Source organism: Corvus brachyrhynchos, unplaced genomic scaffold (assembly GCF_000691975.1).
Source record: "Corvus brachyrhynchos isolate BGI_N302 unplaced genomic scaffold, ASM69197v1 scaffold66, whole genome shotgun sequence".
Taxonomy (NCBI): Eukaryota; Metazoa; Chordata; class Aves; order Passeriformes; family Corvidae; genus Corvus; species Corvus brachyrhynchos.
This window is the reverse complement of record NW_008238440.1, coordinates 678844-699466: the sequence shown is the minus strand read 5'-3', so window position 1 is coordinate 699466 and position 20623 is coordinate 678844. Positions and strand designations below refer to the sequence as shown.

The window sequence follows — 20623 nt, the reverse complement described above, 5'->3', positions numbered from 1 at the left end:
GAGTAAATGAGAAGGTTTGACTCAAACAAATAAGCTCTTTTAGCGGTGATCTCTGATGAAAATATGGCCTTAGTCTGTATAGCAAATATTATGGCTGAAGGTATGCTCATATCAGAGTGGAATTTGAAGCACTGATCTAACTCCTGTTATAATTCATGTATCGTCTTACTGATTTAGATTTGCCAGAGATACCTCATCCCACAGCTCGTTGGGAGAGGCATCAGGCCCTGCCATCCAACAGGTACCACTGGGAGGACATGGCATGAATATGCATCACAGTGGAATCACTTACAACGCAATCTCAAAGTCCAGGACAGCAAATCTTGAGGGATCTGGATAAAACTGGTTTTGATGGGAGCTTGTATTTGACCAAACACTGTCTAAACTCAAGTTAGGATGACAATGTTTTATTTAGAAAACGACTTACCATACTAATACCACAAGCTGTTCCTTCTGCTGCGGGCATGAACTTTGTCTCACACCTATGACCCACTTTGTGACACCACAGAGATTTGCAGATATCCTGAAAAGGAAACAGTACTCACTACAGTACTCACAATTTCCATTATTTCCTGCTGTTTAGAAAGAGTAATAAATGATACATGCTTTTTCTACCTTAAAACACATATAAATAAACTATTTTCTGAATTTAGAAAAGCCTGGGTTTAAGTTTCCTAGCACAGCCATACCCTGTATATTGCCTTCTTGTTTATGCACCGTTTCACTATACATTTCTTAAAACTATATTGAGTGTGAGATTATAATAGAACACAAACAGTGTTAAAAAGTTCATGGCTAAAATTTCATCATGTCTGCAGGGACTATAATACTGTGAAGAGACAAGATTTTTCTAAACCACAGAAGATATCTGGAAAGGCAGTCTGTGCACAGTGCTGTTCACTCCCCCTTCCTTGTCTATTAGCTGTGGAAGGAACACAGCTGCTATCACTTGAATAAGGTGGTTAGTAGACGATAAATCAAAATACTCCAGGATAATAACAGGAGTAAAAGAAATTACCATACGTGTTTTCAGAATGAGCACTCCAGATTATTTTTAAAAATACCTTCTCTGAAGAGACCAGTAAGGAGTGTAACAGTCATTAAAACAATAGGTTAATCTAAATTAATCATTCATCATGAAGTCAAGAGTGTAAGTTACATTTCATTGCTCTAAAATAACCCTATAGATCTCCCCCAGGCTTTTTGCTGTCATAAAACACAAGAAACTGAGTCCTTCTTACCCCACACAAGCTTTGATCAAAACTCTACTGCCTGCTAATTTCCCTTAGCATAGCAGGCAAGGGCTCATGGCTCATGTGGATTCAAGTGCCCTCCTTATGACTCCTGGAAGGAACACATTTCCTTCTGAAACTCCCCTGGGACTGGAATATTCCTCAAAAGAGGTCAGTACCTTCAAAGCAAATTGCCAAGGAAGATAAGGGAGAGAAAGAACCCAGGCCTCTGAAGAACCCCGTATTACTTGCACTTATTCAGTGCACTGCAGTTCTTTCATGTCATTTTAACTTCTCAAAAGTGCATCAAGAGGTACCTTTACAAAGCTGAGGTTGCATAGTTTTGCTTTCATTCCAAATTGCCATTTGCACTGGGTATCAGCATCATAGATCTGCCCTGGCAGTTTGTCAGGGTATTTATACTGTCCTGTTTGCTTAGGTTCATCAATCAGGCAGGCAGCTTGAGCTGTACTATAATGAGAAGGTAAATTAATCATGACTATGATCTTTACATCAAAATATTTTAATTTGCTACAGACCAGCACAAATACATAATACTGTATACAGTACCTTTAACTAGTTCTAGAGGTATGCTCTGAAACAAAAATATCTCTGTGCAAGAACCAAAAGTTCTTGATATCTTGTTGGTACCCTGACCTGCAAAGTTTTAAGGAAGGAGGAATTTCCAGGCTTTGGGACTGTTGTGACAACAAGAAAGAATGATGTCAAATTCTTCTCCTCCCTGTATTCCTGGGTAACCAAGAGCAAGGGGACCTCATTTGCTTTTTTCCCTTAAGTGGATTCCCTGAATCAGGAATCAGCAGCAGCAGCAGGCACAGTGTCCCATTCCAGCACCTGCCTGGTGTGGAGCTGCCTGGAGGCTGTTGCAGGGTGCGTGCTTTGGGCTGGCTGTGTCCAGAGCACAGCTCCCAACTCCACCTTTGCCCCTTTGTCTCTACCTGAGAATCTGTGCATACAGAAGGTCACTTTATGCTAGATTTATCTTCCAAGTGCCAGTCTCTGGGACCATATTGCAGGTTGGGAAGCTCATGTGACTTTTTAGCTTGCATCGGTACACAAAATATATTGCATTAAAAAATCCCCAGAACTCCATTACATTTTCTGGCTGCTACTCAAAGATATTGACTGGGAATTCAAGGATCAGATCCACATTAACTGCCGGATTCTCACTCTAAGGAATTAACACCTAAAATGCCTGTGTTGGTCTTGGTCAGAGCACCTCCTACTATTTTTTAGTATCTGCATTGATAAAAGAAAAAAAAAGGGAAATATTAATGTAATGATGAATTAAACAGTGATTGAAAAACGGTTGCTCTAAAGGCATCACTGAGTTATGATAACATGCTGGAAAAATAACTGACATCTTTCCCTTTTCCCTTTCTCCCAGAAACAGGATGTGAAAAGTGTAAAATGTCCTTTACTCATGACATGAGCTAGATCAAGAGAGAAACTCCAGTGAGAAAGGCCACTGATGTTAATTTACATTTTGTAATGACTTTGGTACCACTGTGTCTGCCCTCTTTTGTGTACACTTCCTATTAATTCTCTAACAAACCCAGCTGCTGACGGGAACGCCTGGGAAAGAATGATACACCAGTCATTACTGCAGGGTAGTCCTGGAGGGTGAAACTCATGCTTTTGAAACAAGGCAGGACAAAAGCCCTTCCAGGCCACACCACCTCAACGCTCCAGCAGCCCGAGTGTGTGGGCTCACACACTGCAAGGGTTTGAGCACATTTTAAAGGAGGAGAATTTCGCACTTTAGTAGTTTTTATGCTGTTCAGGAATTCAAGCCCAGTTACTAAAGCTGCATTCCCTGGCATGGGCCCAGATTTACATCTGACCTACCTGAGAAATTTGTTGAGATACTGCCTGCTGCACACAGACCAAGAAAACACTCCATTGTTTCCAGTGAGTGTGGGAGACATAATATTTCCCTCAGCTTTTCTACAAGCATTTCCTTCTCCATCGTGAATCATACCAAAGCTGAAAAGAGAACCAGGTGGGAGAGTGAAAATCTAGATTAAACAGAAGCAAGACAAAATCTGGGGGAAAAGAAACACTTTCTTGGTCACAGCTCCATGCTTGAACTCCACAGGGAATGTGGAATTCATCCCTTTCACTCCAAAGGCATGAAAACATATGCGCCACAAAAATTAGTATTGGTATGAAACAAGTTCCAATTAACAGCAAATTTTTGTCATCACACACTTGTCTGATGGGAAAGGATAGTCAGGTTCCAAGGAAGAGCCACACTGGGGGTGGACAGGAGGTCTGCACTGGGAGCCAGTGCCAGGACACTGCACAGAGGCACTGGAGCTGCAGACTGGGCTCAGTTTCCCAGTTCACCCATTTCTCATTCCCGAAGGAGAACATTTTCATGAGGAGGTGGATGGACATCATGGATTTTATGTTCAGCCACACTTGTACTTTCCTGTGAACCTGTCAGCTTAAAACCAGCAAGCAGTGTGGGCCTGTCTTTGCCCAGGGATAATGCCTGTTAACATGAGTGGTGTGGAGATCAGAATCCATGGAAATAGCAGCCACAGGAATATACCTTACATACCATAACTGCCTTCCTAATAGGCAGGAAGAGCTACAGAGCTCCACTTGCAGCAAAGGAAATGGGTGAGAATGAAGAGAATACAAAAGTATGAATATAAAAATATTATTCTTTCTAATTTTGGCCACTAACTTGCTATATTATCTCAGGCAAATCACATTGGTTTCCTCACCTTTGTTATACAGTGTCATTTTGTCTAGACTGTAAATGTTCAATGGGAAGAGTGCCTCTTACTGGGAATACTGCCTCTTATGGGATGTTTTGCTCAGTCTGAGAATCAGGAGGCCCAGCTTTCACTAGGAGAGGTGTTAGGATGATATAAAGAATAACAGGCAATAATAAAAAAAATCACATTATAATTACAAATTATGGGGATTTTATTGATATAATAAAGCTAATTTTTAGAGGTTTTCCTTTCACTGTTCTGTATTTACTCACTGTATGGGACATCTGTGAATTTCAATGTGTTTGGGATAGAAATTTCATCATCTGTTACTTCAATATTGTAGTACATTGGTGACTTTATAAATGTAATCTGTGCATGTGCAGGGAATATCTCATATACTGGACTCAAGCCTCTACTGCTATAAATCATTACAGGCTCATCAGAGTTACTGCATGTGTTGCCACCAGCTGAGGCTGCAAACTTCCTAAAATATATGGCTCTTTCTATAAATGGACAAAAAAAAGTACCGATCGAGCCAGTATTTTAGAACCCTTCATAAAATACTTTATTCCCCTGCACTGCAGCCAGAGAATCCCCAGTTTATATTCCACTGACACAACGGGGTCTGGACACCCAGAGGAACTGTTAAGCTTTCAGGTAAAAACACAAACTTTAGAAAATCATTAAAATGCCTAACAAAACACTAAAATGTCTAACCACTGAAGCTTTCAGTGGATCACAGAGTGTGATATTCCCCTCCTGTGAAACCTTTGGTTAATACATTCACAGTGGACCTCAGCACCCCCAAGGCTGTCACAGGTTTTTTTCTTCCAGAAGTCTTTGTATCACAGAAACCAAGTCCTGTTGTCTTACATCATGTATTAGGTAGTCTCAGGACCATGAACATGACAAATTATCATAAAGACATTTTGTGTCTGGCACAGGCTTTCCCCAGGAGATAAGAAGCATTTTATTAGGAGCATGGAAGTATACCAAAGAAAGGTTGGACAGTATGTGAATCAAAGGCAGTGGTGAAAAAGGAAAAAATAAAGAAAATTTTTTTTAAATTCCAAGAAGACTCTTCCAAATCAAATAAGAAAATTAAAAGGGAGGAGAACATAAAGAGGATAAATGGGATAATTCTTGAATAATAATCTATGGGCCTGATTCTCTACTAATACTGATCGAAGGGCATTAAAAATATCCTGAGGTCAGTGAAATTGCATTAGTGTGACAGGAGGATCAAACAATATTCATATTACATATCTGGTCCTTTGAATGCTTTGGCACAATTCCCACAGGCCTCACTGGCAGCTGGATTACTCTTTAATTCCTTGCTTCCCTTCAGATGCACAGAAACCTGTGAAAGGGTCACTTCTGTAGACATTAGGTCATAGTGTGTACTGCAGAGCATATTTGTACAATGAAAACTAAATAGTCCTGATGCACTCAGGCAGAATGGGAGGGCTTCATGCCTTGACCAATCAGCAGAATACAGTACCACTGCTTTCCAAAGGTCTTCTGTGCATTAATGTTGCTGAAAAATCAAGACCTTTGAACTAACCCGTGATGTCAGGTTTGTACCACACAGAGAAACTGTGCTTCTCTACTGCCAGTGGTGAGACCGACTCCAGCTTGAACTGTGCTAAAATTGGAAATCAAAACTATCCACAAAGTTGTGGAGAAGTAATTCAAAATGATTGGGGAAAAAAACCAGCAGAACAAAACCTGATCATCATCTTTAGCTTTAATTCAACAAATTGAAGAATAGCTGAAGCTCCACAAAAGATTACTCCTGATTTTGTATGAGAGACACCAGGTTCTAAGAAAATGACAGTCTTTCTACAATAGAAATCAAATGGAAATCCAACAGATATAAATACAGAAAGGCAGAAACCAGCACAAAGGTGGGTTTTTACCCAAGTCACACACTAAACACGTAGAGAGAACAAAGGACAGGCTGAATGTTTCCTATGAAACTCTGGGTCTTCTGGGAAAAGGAGACCTCCAAGAGACTCAGAGAGATCCCCTCTCCACTGAAGCTGCAGAAACCTGCAGTGCCCCCTCTCTTTTTGAAGCAACCATATGGATACCAGCAGTAATTTACCTACCAGAATGTGGGAGCAGTGTGAGAAGCTCAAACGTATGAAAGAGGACTTGTCAGTTCTGAGCCCTGCAGAACACCACTGGTGACCAGTATTCAGCTGGATGCAACCCTGCTCACCACCAATCTCTGGGCTTCCAAATGATTTATATTTAGAATGAGCCAATCCAAATGATCTATATTTAACTGATTTATATTAAATAGGCTGTGTTTCCATTCACTTACATATTTGTTTATAGAAGAAGAAACTTACTTGTGTCCAGATTCATGAGCAATTGTAAAAGCCAGTCCAAGGCCTGTATCTTCATTAATGGTGCAACTGCGGTACTTGCTGCACATGCCACTGATAGGTGCAAATCCTGAAGGAAGGAAGCAGTAAAATAGCTTGTTCCTCTACAGAATTCCAAATACACGTATCATCTGCACTGCTCCTAATAAGCCAGTTTATTTTGGCACAGGGAGACGCTTGTCTACTTCATCAGGTTTATCATGGAGGAATTACAGCAGACTTTTATTTGACAATAAAGGGACTCCTATATAAAAAGTATAAATCAAACCTAACCTCTCCAACTACACTTTATTTGTAAAGATTATTCTCCCCCCCAACCCACTCCCCCATGCCTTTCCTGCTCTCAAATTAGGGAGGAATCCCATTCAAAAAAGCAAGCAGTCACAAAAATAAAAAAAAATAAGAGCAGCTCAGAAATATTCTCAAAATCAAAAATATTCCTTGAAGAGGCGACAATTCAAAAATACTACTGTACTGTCTTCTTCAAGAAGAATAAGAGCATGTGCAAAAATGAACTCCTTTATTTGAAACCAATTCTGCTCCTGCTGTGGACACCCCCACGTTTCTCAGCCTGTGTTTTGGTGTCATACCTAAAGTATCACAGGGCTCGTTCTTCCAAGAGCAGATGTCAAAGCCTGTCAGAAGGATGGCATGGTCGTGGCGCTTCCCGTTCTTCCCAACCAGGGCCGACTGCCACTGACAGAAGCTGTTCAGGGACTGGTCAGCGTGGTGGTTGATTAACAACCCACTCTGCAGGGAGTGCACAGACACACAGACAAGGTGCTTCCATCAGGATGTGAGAAAGGAGATTGAAAAAGTATGAATTGCTAAGAGGGGAAAGGGAATTAATATTTCGTATTTGTTCTACATCAATTTATGTATTCCCATGTTGACTGTCTGTGGTGGTTGAGTCAGCTGATGAGTGAATCTCTTACAACTGTAAAATAAAACTGGGCCTCTCCCCAGACACACAGGTATTTCCAAAGTTGGTGGCTGGAATTACAGTGTACAAATATTTTTGATTCCTGAGAATTCTGAACACCAAGCCATATTCAATATTGTGATTAAAATGTATTGTGATTTCTGAGGAGGAAAAGTATTATCCAAGTAGATCAACCCATTATGGATTTCTTTTCAGCAAAAGAGGTTTTGTCTTCTTTTGTCTCAGCACCCCTGACACAAGAATTGGCTCCACTCCCACCTTTTGTTACATGCTTTCTTTAGTTTGGGACTTCTCCTTACCACTTCTGATCATCACACCCCGGAAAGCTCAGTTCAAAATTCTTCTGTTTATTTAAATACTTATTAAGTAGATTCCTTATTCCAGACATTTCTCCTCGAGGAAACACTGGAAAATGTTCAGTTTTATCTTACTGGAAGCATTTCAGTGTTTCTAAAGAATATTTATATGAAATGAAGAATTTAGAATAAAAACCCAAGAAGCACTGAAAAGCAGAAAGCGTCATTTTGGAGATTTTGGCAGTTTTAATCATCTTCTCATACTCTGTCTTAAGAAACCTCCCTGTACATAAGACGGGACACCCAATGCTCCCAATGAACAGCAGCAAATGAAGTAGCTCAGACAAAAATTCTGACACAACTTACAGGCTCTTGTTCCAAAAGAAGCAGGCTCACAACAATAATGTTTATATCACTTCCAATCGTTCCATCTTTAAACAGACTAGAGACCTGCAACGATTATTGGAGAGGAAATGTCACCTACATGCGTAATCCCTTTTTAATAGATTAAACACATGTCCTGAGTTATTGCCTTGGACTTCAATTTTCAGTACTAACTAATGGAGTTATATACCTTGGAGGATTAATCCAAAAGAGCTCAAACCAGAAGAATTATGTCCCAAACTACACTTAGTCAAAAACTTGAAAATCTTCTATTGACTTCAGTGGCCTTTGATCTGTGTTTGGTCTCCTGGATCAAGTGTAATTAAGGCCAAAGTTCAAGCTCAAGTTTTTCAGTACAAAAGTAAAGAGCAAGACAACACAGGAAAACCTGTATCTGGTCAAATTATATCAATTTTATGGGAATAAATTTGTGCTTTCTCAAATAAATGTTTGTTTCTAGGAGACATGAGATGAAACAGAATAAGCTTCATGATACTAAATGAAAGTTTCAATTTCAGAGTACCTGCCTTTTTTGTACTACACAGGAAGTATTGTAAAATTTTAACACTTTAATTTTTTTTTTTTTTTTTCACTCCACGGTACTGTTGCCAGAGCTGTGATAATCTAAAGATGTACATTTAAAGGCTTTTTGACCTAAGTAATACATTAGATGAGGGTTGAAGAAAGGCTTGCATAGGGTGCCTCTGCTATTTTTAGTAACACTTTTTGTCTAATGAAGGTCCTACTCTGACACAACATTCCCCAGAGAAAAGACACTTCAGTGACACCACACCTTACCATGTTCATGACTGTTAAGATGTATGTTGTTACATTTTCCTTGCCATGTTTCTCCAACATTTTTTTATCTGCCACAACAAGGGTTTCAACATTTAGACTTCCATTTTTCTGAATTTTAGCAGATGATCTTTTGAACCTCACAGAAGTCCCATACTCATCTGAGCGAATGTAGGTCTCTTCTGTGGGTGGCTTGGGTGCATCTAAAAGGAAATAAAACTGTTTTGGAAAGAGTTCAGATCACCCATGAACAGTTTCATCAGAAAATGAAGTATCACAGGTTTAAAGCCTTAGATTATTTTTATAGCATGTGATTTAATACTTCTGGCTAAGTTCTCCTATATTTATTAAAAAATACCTGATTCATTCCTGAGGGAAGGATGGCTACAGGGAGAGAAGGAAATGGGAGAACCACATTCGTACGCAATAAGCAGTTTAAAATAAGGAACTAATCTAACAAAATGGTAGCAATCTGTGCAAAAAAATACAACAGAATTTTTAACAGAGTATCTGCATTTTTCCTGTCCTTTTGATAACTTCCTGAGGTGTTTGGCATGTGCTACTTACATAGCAGCTGGCAAAAAAGTCCTTTCCACAACAGATGTCCATGGTCAGTACAGAAATCAGATACCCACCACAAGTAAATTCCTGCCAGCCTGATACTGGGACTGACATCAGCCTTCCATGCCAAACTGCCACTGAGATTTTTCCTGCTGTGATGGATGCCAAGGGAATGTATTTATTGAGTATAGGGAAAAGTTGGGCAACACCAAGGAGGGCTTGACAACAACGATGCATATCCCAATTCCAGGGTGCATTTTCTCTCTCTTTGCTGGTGCAGCACAGACAGTGGCACAGCTGGAGAATGCTCTCTACTCCAGTTCTTCAGGGAACCAGAGAAAGGGAAAAGAAATCCATCTCCCACATCCTACAGTGCTCCTGCTATCCACAGCTTCTTCTGCATGAACCTACACTGCCTTTGCATCAAGAATTAACTCAAAGGCCACTCTAACAAACTCTTTGGATAGCAATGGGATTTTTTTTGACACGGGATGTAACAACACAAGTGAGGGAGCCTCAGGTAGTGATCCTGCCTGTGCCTCATCAGAAAGTTACTCCAAAGAGCTAAAACAGACCCTTACTTGCTTCCATGCCAAACTGGGAAATCAAGAACACCACAGAATGCACAACAGTGGTCTGCTTTCAGGAACTCAGCACTCTGAAGAGCATTTAACATACAAAGGACCATGTTACGGTCATTTTCAAATGTATCACTCATTATACACAACTGTCCTTTACAAGCTCAAAGAACTTTTCTCTTCTGGAAGCACACTGAGACACAAGGACAGGCCTCACCCAAGAGGGAAGTGCTCAGTTCAAGGCACATCAGTGCCCAGGTACTATTTCGAAGGCGATACAACTTCAGCGCACACATATATCCATGAGCAGAGGAGTTTTGCTCTTGAATTTACTTCACTGCTAGTCATAAAACCTTAGCAGCAGTTTCATGCATGTTTTACTAACTATAGTCCAGTTAGTTCTCATGATCTAAAAGCATTTGGGTTGTGACAAAGAGTTTGGAAGATGATTAACTGGCTTTTCTAGTGCCTACAAACTACTTGCACATGAAATTTTAAAAGATGGTGAGTGGGACAAGCTGTTTTTATGACAAAGTGGCAATGTGCTCTTCCTTCTTACTGCTCAGCAAGTTTAATTTCATTCTTTAGGTTAGGATAAATTAATCTTGACTAGGCAGGGTTAACAGCAGAGCACCGCCTTTTGTCAGCCTGAATTTTCCATCCCTTTGTTCATTCGAGCTGAAATTTTCTATTCCAGGTGACCAGACTGGATTTTGCTGCAAACTTCAAACGGGTGTGACTCCAGATCTCAGAATAAAACCAGGAAAATAATATAAAAACTTAGAAAAAAAAAAAAAAGCAAGAAGAAAAAAGTATCAAATACTCATAGAAAAAGTGTTCCCTTTACTGGAGTAATTTCTTCTGCATCCTGTATTTTCCTCTACTCAATTAAACAATGACAAGTGATTTTATTTGTATTTCATTCAGTGAACACAAGATCAATTTGTTCTATAAATTAACCAAGGCTGGGTCTGGAAATAAGTTGTTATTTTTTAGAACTCCTTCCTTTCTCTCAGAAGGATACAGGTATGAGCTGCATGAAGTGAAAGACCACAGGATGTGAAAAGAAAGTTTTGTGGATAAGGTATTTAAATGCCATCTTGCTGAATAGGATCCTAAGAGCGTGTCTGACATCGAGTTCCTAAACAGTGATGGGTAGATCACTCTAGCTAAACTCATCACAGTTGGATGCTAATTGCATGCTCTTCATTTCGCATAAACTTCAGCTTGAATATGCAACTAAGAGCTCAGAGTTGTAAGTGACATTATTGAATAAATGGATTTACATGTAGAATTACAAAAGCAAGAAAAATGTTAAAGAAAAATTCCGGTTTTCAATTTGGTCCCCAGAAGCAATGGTTACTTCTGACCTCTCCTGTGTCTGAGTCCCATTTATAGGAGAGGAATAACAATAATATCTCCTCACATCCCAGGAGGTCATGCAAATACAGTGTTCAAAATGCTCTCCATTATAGGGATAAGCACTGTATAAAAGCTCAAGAGGACATGAATAATTCTGAATTTGTACAAGCAGTCACAGCAGGAACAGTAAATAAGGCACAAACTCACAGTGGACAAAATGGGCCAGTGTAGGACAGAGGAGATAACCGAGCACCATCACCCCTGCTCTGCAGCAGGAAAACCAGACAGGAGGGAAAGGGAGGATGTAATGAGGCAGTTTGGGGCTGCATTAGAAGGCAAATGCTTACAGGTTGAATCACAGGCTATTGTATCTGGAATTTGAGGGTTGGCTTTTAAACCTGGGGGAAGGATTTTTGGATTTTTAACAAGCCATTTGTTTTCAGGCCGCAGTCGCAGCCAGCCACCTTTCCCACTAACTCCTTTCTCATTCCTTCCCTTCTATTTATTTTCTCTTTCTTCCTTACACACCTTTGGAAAAGGAAGCTGCTCATTTTCTCAGAATTTCAGTAGGAAGTTGGAAGAATGTAAGTGGACTGAGGCACTGTTTTCAACACTGTTTGCAGTCCTGGAGACCCTCATTAAGAAACTCAGCTCAGAAGCTGATCAGCTTTCAAAGAGACTCAACTGAATGCTAAAAGTACAGATATAGGGTCCAAGGGAGCTCTAAAATGTTCTGCAATTCAAGGACCTAATGAAGGATTCAGAATGGATCTTGGCAGGTAATATATTTCAATATATTTTTTAAGACATGGCTCCAAAATCTTATTTAAACAATTTACATGGGTGGTTCTTTTTGAAGATCTCAGTTGCTGAAAATTTCATTATCAAATGGTGAGTTCTGAAAGACTTTCTCTCCATCCTCTCAGAAATTAATGATTTTGAAGCTTTTATTCTCCATCTTCAAGCCTAATTCATTTTTTATCCCCAGTCTAACAGAGAGAAGTTCAGGAACTTGGCATCCATCACTGTGCAGAACTGCTTACTGAAAACTATGTCAATGTAAAAAAAAAAAAAATCACCATTGGGATCTTTTAATCTAGGCAAAGTACAAGAAAACTAAACAGTGATTCTGATGGCTTAATAAAAGATGATTCTGTGAACTTGGAGGAAAACTCAAGCTCCTCATGTATGTTTCACGTTAGGAATATATAATTTAGAGTTATTACGTCTCCATCCCAAAGGGATGTGAAGAGATGTGAAGCCCACCTCGGGACCACCACACAGCCTGAAACAGCCACTACCTCAAGAAAGGAGAGAAAGTTTCCTTACATACATTTCTTGCGACGTCCACAAAAATGCTGCTTTTGAAACCTTCCGTGGTGGTAACCGCTCGCTTGTGCGTGAAACTTGTGGGAAGTGTGCATTCTGTCATGGCCAAAAGGGGAGGATTTGGGATGGGGCTCTACTGGGTACCGGTGCACCTTCCCCTCGGCAGTCCGCTTGTACAGCACGTGCGGGTGGTGGCCGGCGGGGGACGTGAAGTTGTGCTCCTGTGCCAGCTGCTGAGGTAATGGAGAGATCAGGAACTCGATCTGCCGTGTCCTTATCAAACCTGACTAAAAAAAGAAACGGCACCACAAATTAGAGAGGAGGCTGTCATGGCTCACAGATGGAACGTGCCAGCTCCCCAAGCAGCCTTCCTGCAAAGCCCAAACTGACTGCAGTGTGCACCTCCACACTGGTTAGCTACTCAAGTTATTATTACTTGACTTATAGATCAAGTTATATATCAAGTTATTATTATTCAAGTTACAATCTGGATATTCTTCCCATTTACATACGCATCGTTTCACTTTGGACATGACCAGGTTCCACACTTGGAAAAACACAAACAGGAATGTTGTGGGACAAGCAGCACAGCACCTTCACACAGTAGCATGGATAGTTTCATATGCAGTATTAACCCATTCTTCACAGTACAGGTTTGTTTGTGTACAGGATATACATAAAAAGGAAATGCTTTTGGAAAACACAACTTCTCATAAGTGCACACATTATAAAAGAAAATATTTGAATTAAGGCCCACAGCTTTTTCAGAACAAGGTATTAGCAAACAGGAATCCCAGACTTAAGGTCACTCTAAGTAGACAATGACATGACAGGTCAGCAGCACAAAGCTGAAGCATCTGAACATTTAAGCACCATCATTCAGTAATCAACTCCCCACACTTTAATCATAATTTAAACACAATGTAAAATTTATACCTTCCTACAAGGGAAATCACTAAAGGCAAATATCTGATTGTTTTCCTTCTTGGATCCCTGAAAGACAGAAGTACGGGAAAACTACAGTGTAGTTTTCACATAGTATCTGTGCATAAAACTGCACATGTGATGAAGTGTTTCCAGGATCAGGGCCAGGGAAATGTGGGTGGCACTGAGGAAGTATTTCCATGCAGCTCATTAATCAGTTATGATTTTATTTCATTTCTTGGTTTTGTAAAACATGTTGTAATAAACACCCCTTTTTACCAAGTCAAAAACCAAGAAAAAGTTTCGTCAGGTAATTCTATTACATTATATACGTAATACTAGATACAGATTTTTGGTTTGGATCAGTGAGGCTCTACCATGTGCCAACACCCTCCTGCCAAAACTGACATCCCACGAGGACTACATATCTCTTAGGCTTCAGAAAAATATGTGCAGACAAACAAATGTCAATTGCAAACCATCTTGCCCCACATCTCCAGTCCTCCAAGACCATGATTCCACCTCCTTCCTCAAAAAAGGCTTTGAAAATGCAGACATGACACATGTATCCCCCCTTCCCTTCTGAAATGGATGTTCTTCTTTAGCAGAACCTCCCAGGGCCGGAATGCCATGGGTGTCACAAAGAGAGCAGCTTGAATGCCTGATGTAAGCATTGTATTTTTTTAAGGATCTGTGGAATTTTCTGCGCTTTAAGAACTGCTTCCCATAAGGAAAACTGAACACAAAGTGAAAAGCAAGTGAAAATTGAAAGTTACATATGAATCTTCACAGCTTTAACTGTTTACTAAACTAATGCTTAAATTGATTTTAAGTCTATTCCAGCTGGAAAGATTTATCAAAGATCTGCAGGTCCTCCACAGTCTACAGTCATCCACTGTGCTCTTTTCATGGAAATTCTCTTCTGCTGATCCAAACCAAAGGCAGCTTTGCAGTACTCCCCAATATAAGCACCTTTCACAGGGGCCCAATAACAGTGCCCATAAAATAACACTGTGATCTCAATTTTGGCAACAGAAGAGATTCCACATTATGAACTGAGTCTAATTGCCCTCTGAATAATAACAATAAAAAAACAAACAAATGACAGTCTGATCAACAATTTGCCCATTCTCCTCTCTTTAACATGAATTCATAATTACATATCTCAGCCTGTATCTACTTAACATTCTAAAAGAAGGTTAAAATTTCCTCCATCAATAAAAGACAGGTCTTCAATAATTGACAGGAATTTAACTCGCCTGCTCACTGCCATAAGTTGGCAGGTTTCAAATGTCAGATCACATTTGATCATGACAAAGTACTTTCCTGTAGGGAAGATGACTAATATTTTAATCCTTATGATGTATGTCATCACACAATTTACAAGTGGTTCTGAGAGGCAATCTTTATCTAGAATGCACTGATAATTGGGCACTGCTAAGCAATTTTTTTTTTCAGCTGGAAAACAGAAATGTAGTGAATCTGGTTCTTATTTCCCGCTTTTAAAGGTTTCCACATCTGAAATTATTCCTGTAGGATTCATTTTGTAAATGATTCAGACCATATGGAAAAAAAGGGGGTTCCACATTTTCCTGTAAGAAACTGTCCCTGATGTACATGAAGTCTCAGCCCCAAACATCATTTCTATATTTAACCTTATAAGGGTGGATTGAAAATTCATGGTGGGGGAGAAGAAGTGACTGAATTCTGGGCCCTGCATGTATTTTACTGCACCTTTACAGGGGCTGTAGCTGAGTGCCTCACAAATGTAGTCACTTTTTTTCCAACAGAAAAGACTCTAAATCTCCAATAAGACCTTTTTCCTTTGGGTCTTACATCAGACTCATCCTCCAAGTTGAAAAAATGCCATGTGAATGAAAGATATCAAAAAGAAGATAACATCCAGTTTTATGAAGTTGTCAAGAGGAAAGGGGAAGTGCCACAGAGCAGTCTGGACACTCATTCAATCACACACCATTTTCCATTTCTTCCAGGTATGGGATGGTTTCAAGGATTCATATTGAAATCATCGCTTTGGGAATTCCAAAGCAATGCAGAGAATGCTGACCTGGCTTCAGACAGAGCTGCAGTCCCCTGGAGCACTGCAAAGGGGGCAATGGGACAACAACTGCCAGGTACTTTTCCTGCAGGTTCTTAAATTGTAGCATTGGGTAAAGCAGAGTGGTCTCTGGCTCCACTGTGCTGGCTGGCAAACATGCCAGCTGAGAAATGCCACAGCACAGAGGCAGGAAACTGGCACAGAATCATCTTTTCTAGTTTTGCAGCATGAAGGAATTCCAGTTTCTTGAAGGCCAGATTTTGGCTACTGTGTACTCCTGGGTGTCCTGGGAATTTTTTCTACAAGTAGATGAAACATCTCCATAGCTGAGTTAGATTCTATGTATTCATCCAGCTCAAATACTTCAGAACAAACACTGTCAAAACTGTCATGGAAGTTTATGCACTGGGTTTCCTACTTTCAGCATAGCTTTACGTATTACATGTGATTTTCCCTGAATCAAGGATGACTTTCCATTAACCTTGATGGGTTTTAGACACAATGCAGAGAGGGTCAGATAGGTCAAAATCCCACTTGTATTTCGGATTCTCTGCAATTATAACACCATGAGAGGAAGCAGAATGACAAAATCTTAACATTCTTGTAAGTCTAGACAACACAGCAGGAAAAAGGCCAAGGACTCCTGTCTATTCCTTCTGTATCCCACTGTGGCTATCACTAATAATAGCAATAATTGTGAGAATATGGTGGGAAGGAACACCCAAGAGATTGCTCAGTAGGAATTTGCTGTTTTCTTCTTCCCTCACAACACATATTTGCTATCCTTCTGGAAGGGATACTCCATGCCATTGGAAAGAAAATGGAAAGACATAGGATGACCCACGTGGTTAGCAAATAATTTTGAATCAATAATTTAGAACAAATTGCAGCTTGTTTGCAGAAAAATTGAGAAGAAATAAAAAGGCAGCATTCCTCCCCCTCTTGTTATTTGTTATGGAATATTTGCTTAGCTCTGGGCTAAAGGAATGTTCAGATCCAATACACCTCTGTGAAATCCCTCAGTATCTGGGTGTAATCACCGAGGTAAGGTACTTGTTCTGTTTTCTTGGTGTGTTCCAAAAGGAAGAAGAATCTCAAAATGAGATTTGGATAAGGGCAATGATTACATGGTATCGGCTTTAAGGTTTTTTTAATTGAACATAGACTATAAATTGAAAAATAAGGAGAATTTTCTTAAACCACTGAAAAAGATCATCTTAACTAAACAATAGATCTTCCACTGATTTTCAACCCACATGGAAGACTTTTGAGAGTCACACACTAACATATCTGTTCCTAACAGGTCTCACTGGCCTCTTACTGGAACAGCAGAGGCTGCTCCCATTTGCTCCCCTGTGTTCTCAGACTCAGAGCAAAGCCTTTGGCAGCTTACCAGCCTGTAAATCTAATTCAGTTTGGGGTTTCAGCATCTCCAGAAAAAACAGACCCTCCATAAAAAACAGAGCAGTGACAGTGAGTGAAGGATTTGCAGAACTTCTATTTCTCTCCCATAATTTAGCGAAGCTGAGTGCTGAGAGAGCAAACAAATCCTCAGTCCAGACTAGAAGGGCCTTGTGGCCGTGGGTTCTCTGTTTGCATACAAGACACTTTCATTACATGCTAATTAAACTGAAGGCAACAGCTTTATGCATATTAAAGTTAGAAGAGTTCCAGAAACTAGATGCAAATAATGAGGTAAGAAGCCTAACAAAATGAAACTGAGAATTAAAACAGATGAATAATTGAACTGCAGTGTCTCTGCTAAACATTACTTAATACTGACTGATGTAAAGTTAAATTACAGTTTGCACAAGAACAAGAGTATCTCAACTAAATGAGGTACTAAAAAGTATGCACATATTTCCTAAGGAATACTACTTATATCCAGAATGCCTTTTTCAGTGCTAGGAGCATATACATAAAATAAGGTGTTAAAAACCCACTGTGTCTTAACTAAAACAATAGCCAAAGAAATAACTGAAATCTACCCCATTATGTGGGTGTGAGTGTGCTCAAGATGAAAAATCACTAAAAAGGAAGAGTTAAATGTCATTTCACACCCATTTATAGTTCCAAATATTCATGAAAAATTTTAAGAGACTTGACAAAAGGCCAACTGAAATTGGCATAAAGCTTTCCACAAACTTCAGTGGACATCAGTCCAAGACTTCTGTTATTTCCCAAATGTCCAGCTCCTAAAAAAACCCAAATCATTGATCCAAACACACCCCAACAAGAGTTACAGAACGTAAAGTACAGAGATGAAGTACGGTTTTTAGTTCTACTTAAAACACATAAAAATGTAAACTAAGAACTTCCCTGAAAAGCAAAGAATAAGGAGACAGATGACCTATGAACTATGGTTCCTGGTTATTTAAAATCATCTGAGGCCAAAGATTCCTAGAAATCTAGTATGCACATCACAGTGTTGTTGAGACTATCTCATGTTACAGCATATTGGAGTCTTTTCTAATTCACTTTGCAGGGAAAACTCATGAAATTACCTTACCTACAGTTCATTTTCATCGGACTCTTATTTCCTGGCCTGATGCTCTGCTAAGTGCCTGGCGCTTTGCCAGCACAAAGGAAACACAGAAGACCCAGCTCTGCCACCAAAGCTTTCCCTTGCTGGAGCAGAGCCTGCCCTCACTCGGTGTCCCACCTGCGGGTTCTGTCTGCCAGCCCGCTTCCCACATGGAACCATGGGCAGCTTGGAAGCCAAAGGAAGGTATGATAGAGATCCAGAGAACACGAAGCTGTTCACACAGCTTACGGATGCCTGACAACGGCCAGAAGCTGCCTTTTGGCCCAGACTGGCCTCTGGAATTGGGCAAATGTCAATTTTTAAACACCAATGTCTGCTAGAAGGAAAACAAGGCCTCCCCGTAACTCCCATACCTCTGCTCAGATTCCACCCCGGACTGAAGGGAGATGAGGGAGGCCTTTCCCTCAGGTTTTTTAAGCAGATCATGGCAGTGCCCTCACAAAGTACAGAAACCACCTTCATGTTTGCTACCATCCCTCCATTCCTGCCTGGAGCACACGCTTGCCAGAGCAAGCCACCCAGGCCAGGAGCCACAGCTCTGCTCAGAGCCTGGTCACTGAGTGACCCACAGCACAACACCCATGTGTGGACACAGCATTTCATAACATCGAGTTCACGGCAGCAACGACTTCGGAAACATTTCAAATGTCCCCACGGAGAAACCCGTGAGGAGGTGGCAGTCCCTGTGCACCAGCAGGGACAAAATCCTGCCAAGACAGCAGGAAAAGTGCCAGCTGCTTAGAACAGGTTTTAATAACAGGGTTAAGCCTTGAAAATGCGGTAAATGTATCATTTTCTCACACATGCCAAGGAATCCCAGGAAGAATAAAGTCCTGTTAAGTTTGCCAACATTCATCTTATGAATTCCTCCTTCCTCCAAACCAAGGGTATTCGACCAATACCATCACGGGGCTGTTCAAAGCAGTCCTGCATCATGTAAGCAGTTTAAATAAATTATTGTTTCTTTAGGGGATGTGTAATGAAGTAGACTCACCTCTTGGGACGGGTTAAGTTGGTAGTCTGAAAAATATGTGAGACTATAACCTTACTACAGTCATAAGCAAAACTACTTCCAAGAATTATAGCCAGCAGGATAGTACAGCCTGACCTGGAACTGCAGATACTCGATATCACTGACTGACTTTTTGAGAGATGGCTTACTGAGCCCCTCTCAAGTTAGGGTCAAAATGTCAACACTCTGGAAAATATAATCAAAATGAACAAATTAAGATGTGAAATTAGGTAGAAAAAAATGACAAGCAGCATATCTGGAAAGGAGAAAGGGGCTGAATTGCAGAAAGTGTTGCTGAGGTGAAAGATATTTTTACTCTCGGGAAGCATCAGGAGCAAACAGCCAAGCCAATGGCAGTAAATCATGGTAATTAAGGGAGTTCCTTCCCTCTCCACTCTGACCTACAGCTCCTTTTCTGGGAGGTAGCTGCAGAGGGGACAGCAGCAGCCACAAGGCTGAGGGGCATTTTGCCTCTTTCTGTCCCCCTGAGAAGGGCACTTACACAACTGCACCCATGTTACTGAAGCACTGGGTAAATGGAACAAGCTTCTGAGACACCGTGACAGGGACACGATCCATGATCCACCAACAAAAAGTGAAAAGTCTGGACCCTAAATCCATACTCAGATTGTTAAATTAATGACAGACTTTTACAGAGTGTTAAGCACCCAGGAGCTCCCATTGAGCTGAACATTGTCTGTGCAAGCATTTCCAGAGTGCTTTTATACCAATTTGGGAAAGAAAATGTTCTGGGAAACTAGTGAGAATGGACTCTCATGAGGTTTCCAATAATACACATGTATTATTGAAGTCAGAAATCCCACGAGTAAAACTCAGAGCATGTTCATTTTTGATCCTATCCCAAACCAGGCAGCATAAAGGCATGTGAACACACTAAAGGCAAGAGAGAATTTAAGTGAACTAAACTTTTCCCTAGCTTTTATGTCTGCCAAAAAAATTCACCCATCGTTCAGAAAAGTATCAAGCCTGTAAATGGGCAGTTCCTGATGCTGACCCCAGAATCAGGGAAGTACAAAGTGATGTTTTATGGGACTGGGTCCTTGGCTGATGAGAATAACCTCAGCAGACCTTTAATGATTTTCACCAGACTGGAATACCTGGCTCTGTACCACAGAAAATGTTCAGGTTAATGACCTTTATACACACTGAATTTTTTTTTTTTTATCATGAAAGAAGCATTAGAATTATTGGTTGCCTATTCTAACTTGAGAATTGTCAGCAGATGGCATTTTTCTTTAGAATCAGACTCAGAAAAATAACTCAATTATTCTGTTTTCTAACATAATAAAGATTTCTTGCAAATGTAAAATGTTAAGGGTTCTTAACAATATAGCATTTTATTACCTGACAATCTGACAGAAGGAGAGTACAAGGTTTAAATTGCCAGTCTGAGTTAGCCATGAAAGACTACTCTGTTGGGTCGCTCAAAAGAAGTGCTA

At 40.3% G+C, this 20623-nt stretch overlaps 1 protein-coding gene across 4 annotated transcripts in view; it reads right to left on the bottom strand.

Annotated features, from left to right (window-relative positions):
• Positions 1 to 20623, bottom strand: part of ADAMTS18 (ADAM metallopeptidase with thrombospondin type 1 motif 18) — a 77483-nt gene that overhangs the window by 36445 nt on the left and 20415 nt on the right. For 2 of the 4 annotated variants that reach the window (XM_017736583.1, XM_008635484.2), the window contains exons 4-11: positions 12628 to 12910; positions 8797 to 8996; positions 7981 to 8064; positions 6966 to 7125; positions 6340 to 6445; positions 3102 to 3239; positions 1550 to 1703; positions 428 to 523 (exon numbers count right to left, since the gene is read on the bottom strand). In XM_017736583.1, coding sequence (XP_017592072.1) covers positions 428 to 523; positions 1550 to 1703; positions 3102 to 3239; positions 6340 to 6445; positions 6966 to 7125; positions 7981 to 8064; positions 8797 to 8996; positions 12628 to 12910 — 1221 coding nt within the window. Of the gene's footprint in view, positions 1 to 427; positions 524 to 1549; positions 1704 to 3101; positions 3240 to 6339; positions 6446 to 6965; positions 7126 to 7980; positions 8065 to 8796; positions 8997 to 12623; positions 12911 to 20623 lie in introns of those variants that run through there. The other 2 variants (XM_017736585.1, XM_017736584.1) reach the window with 2 other exon arrangements.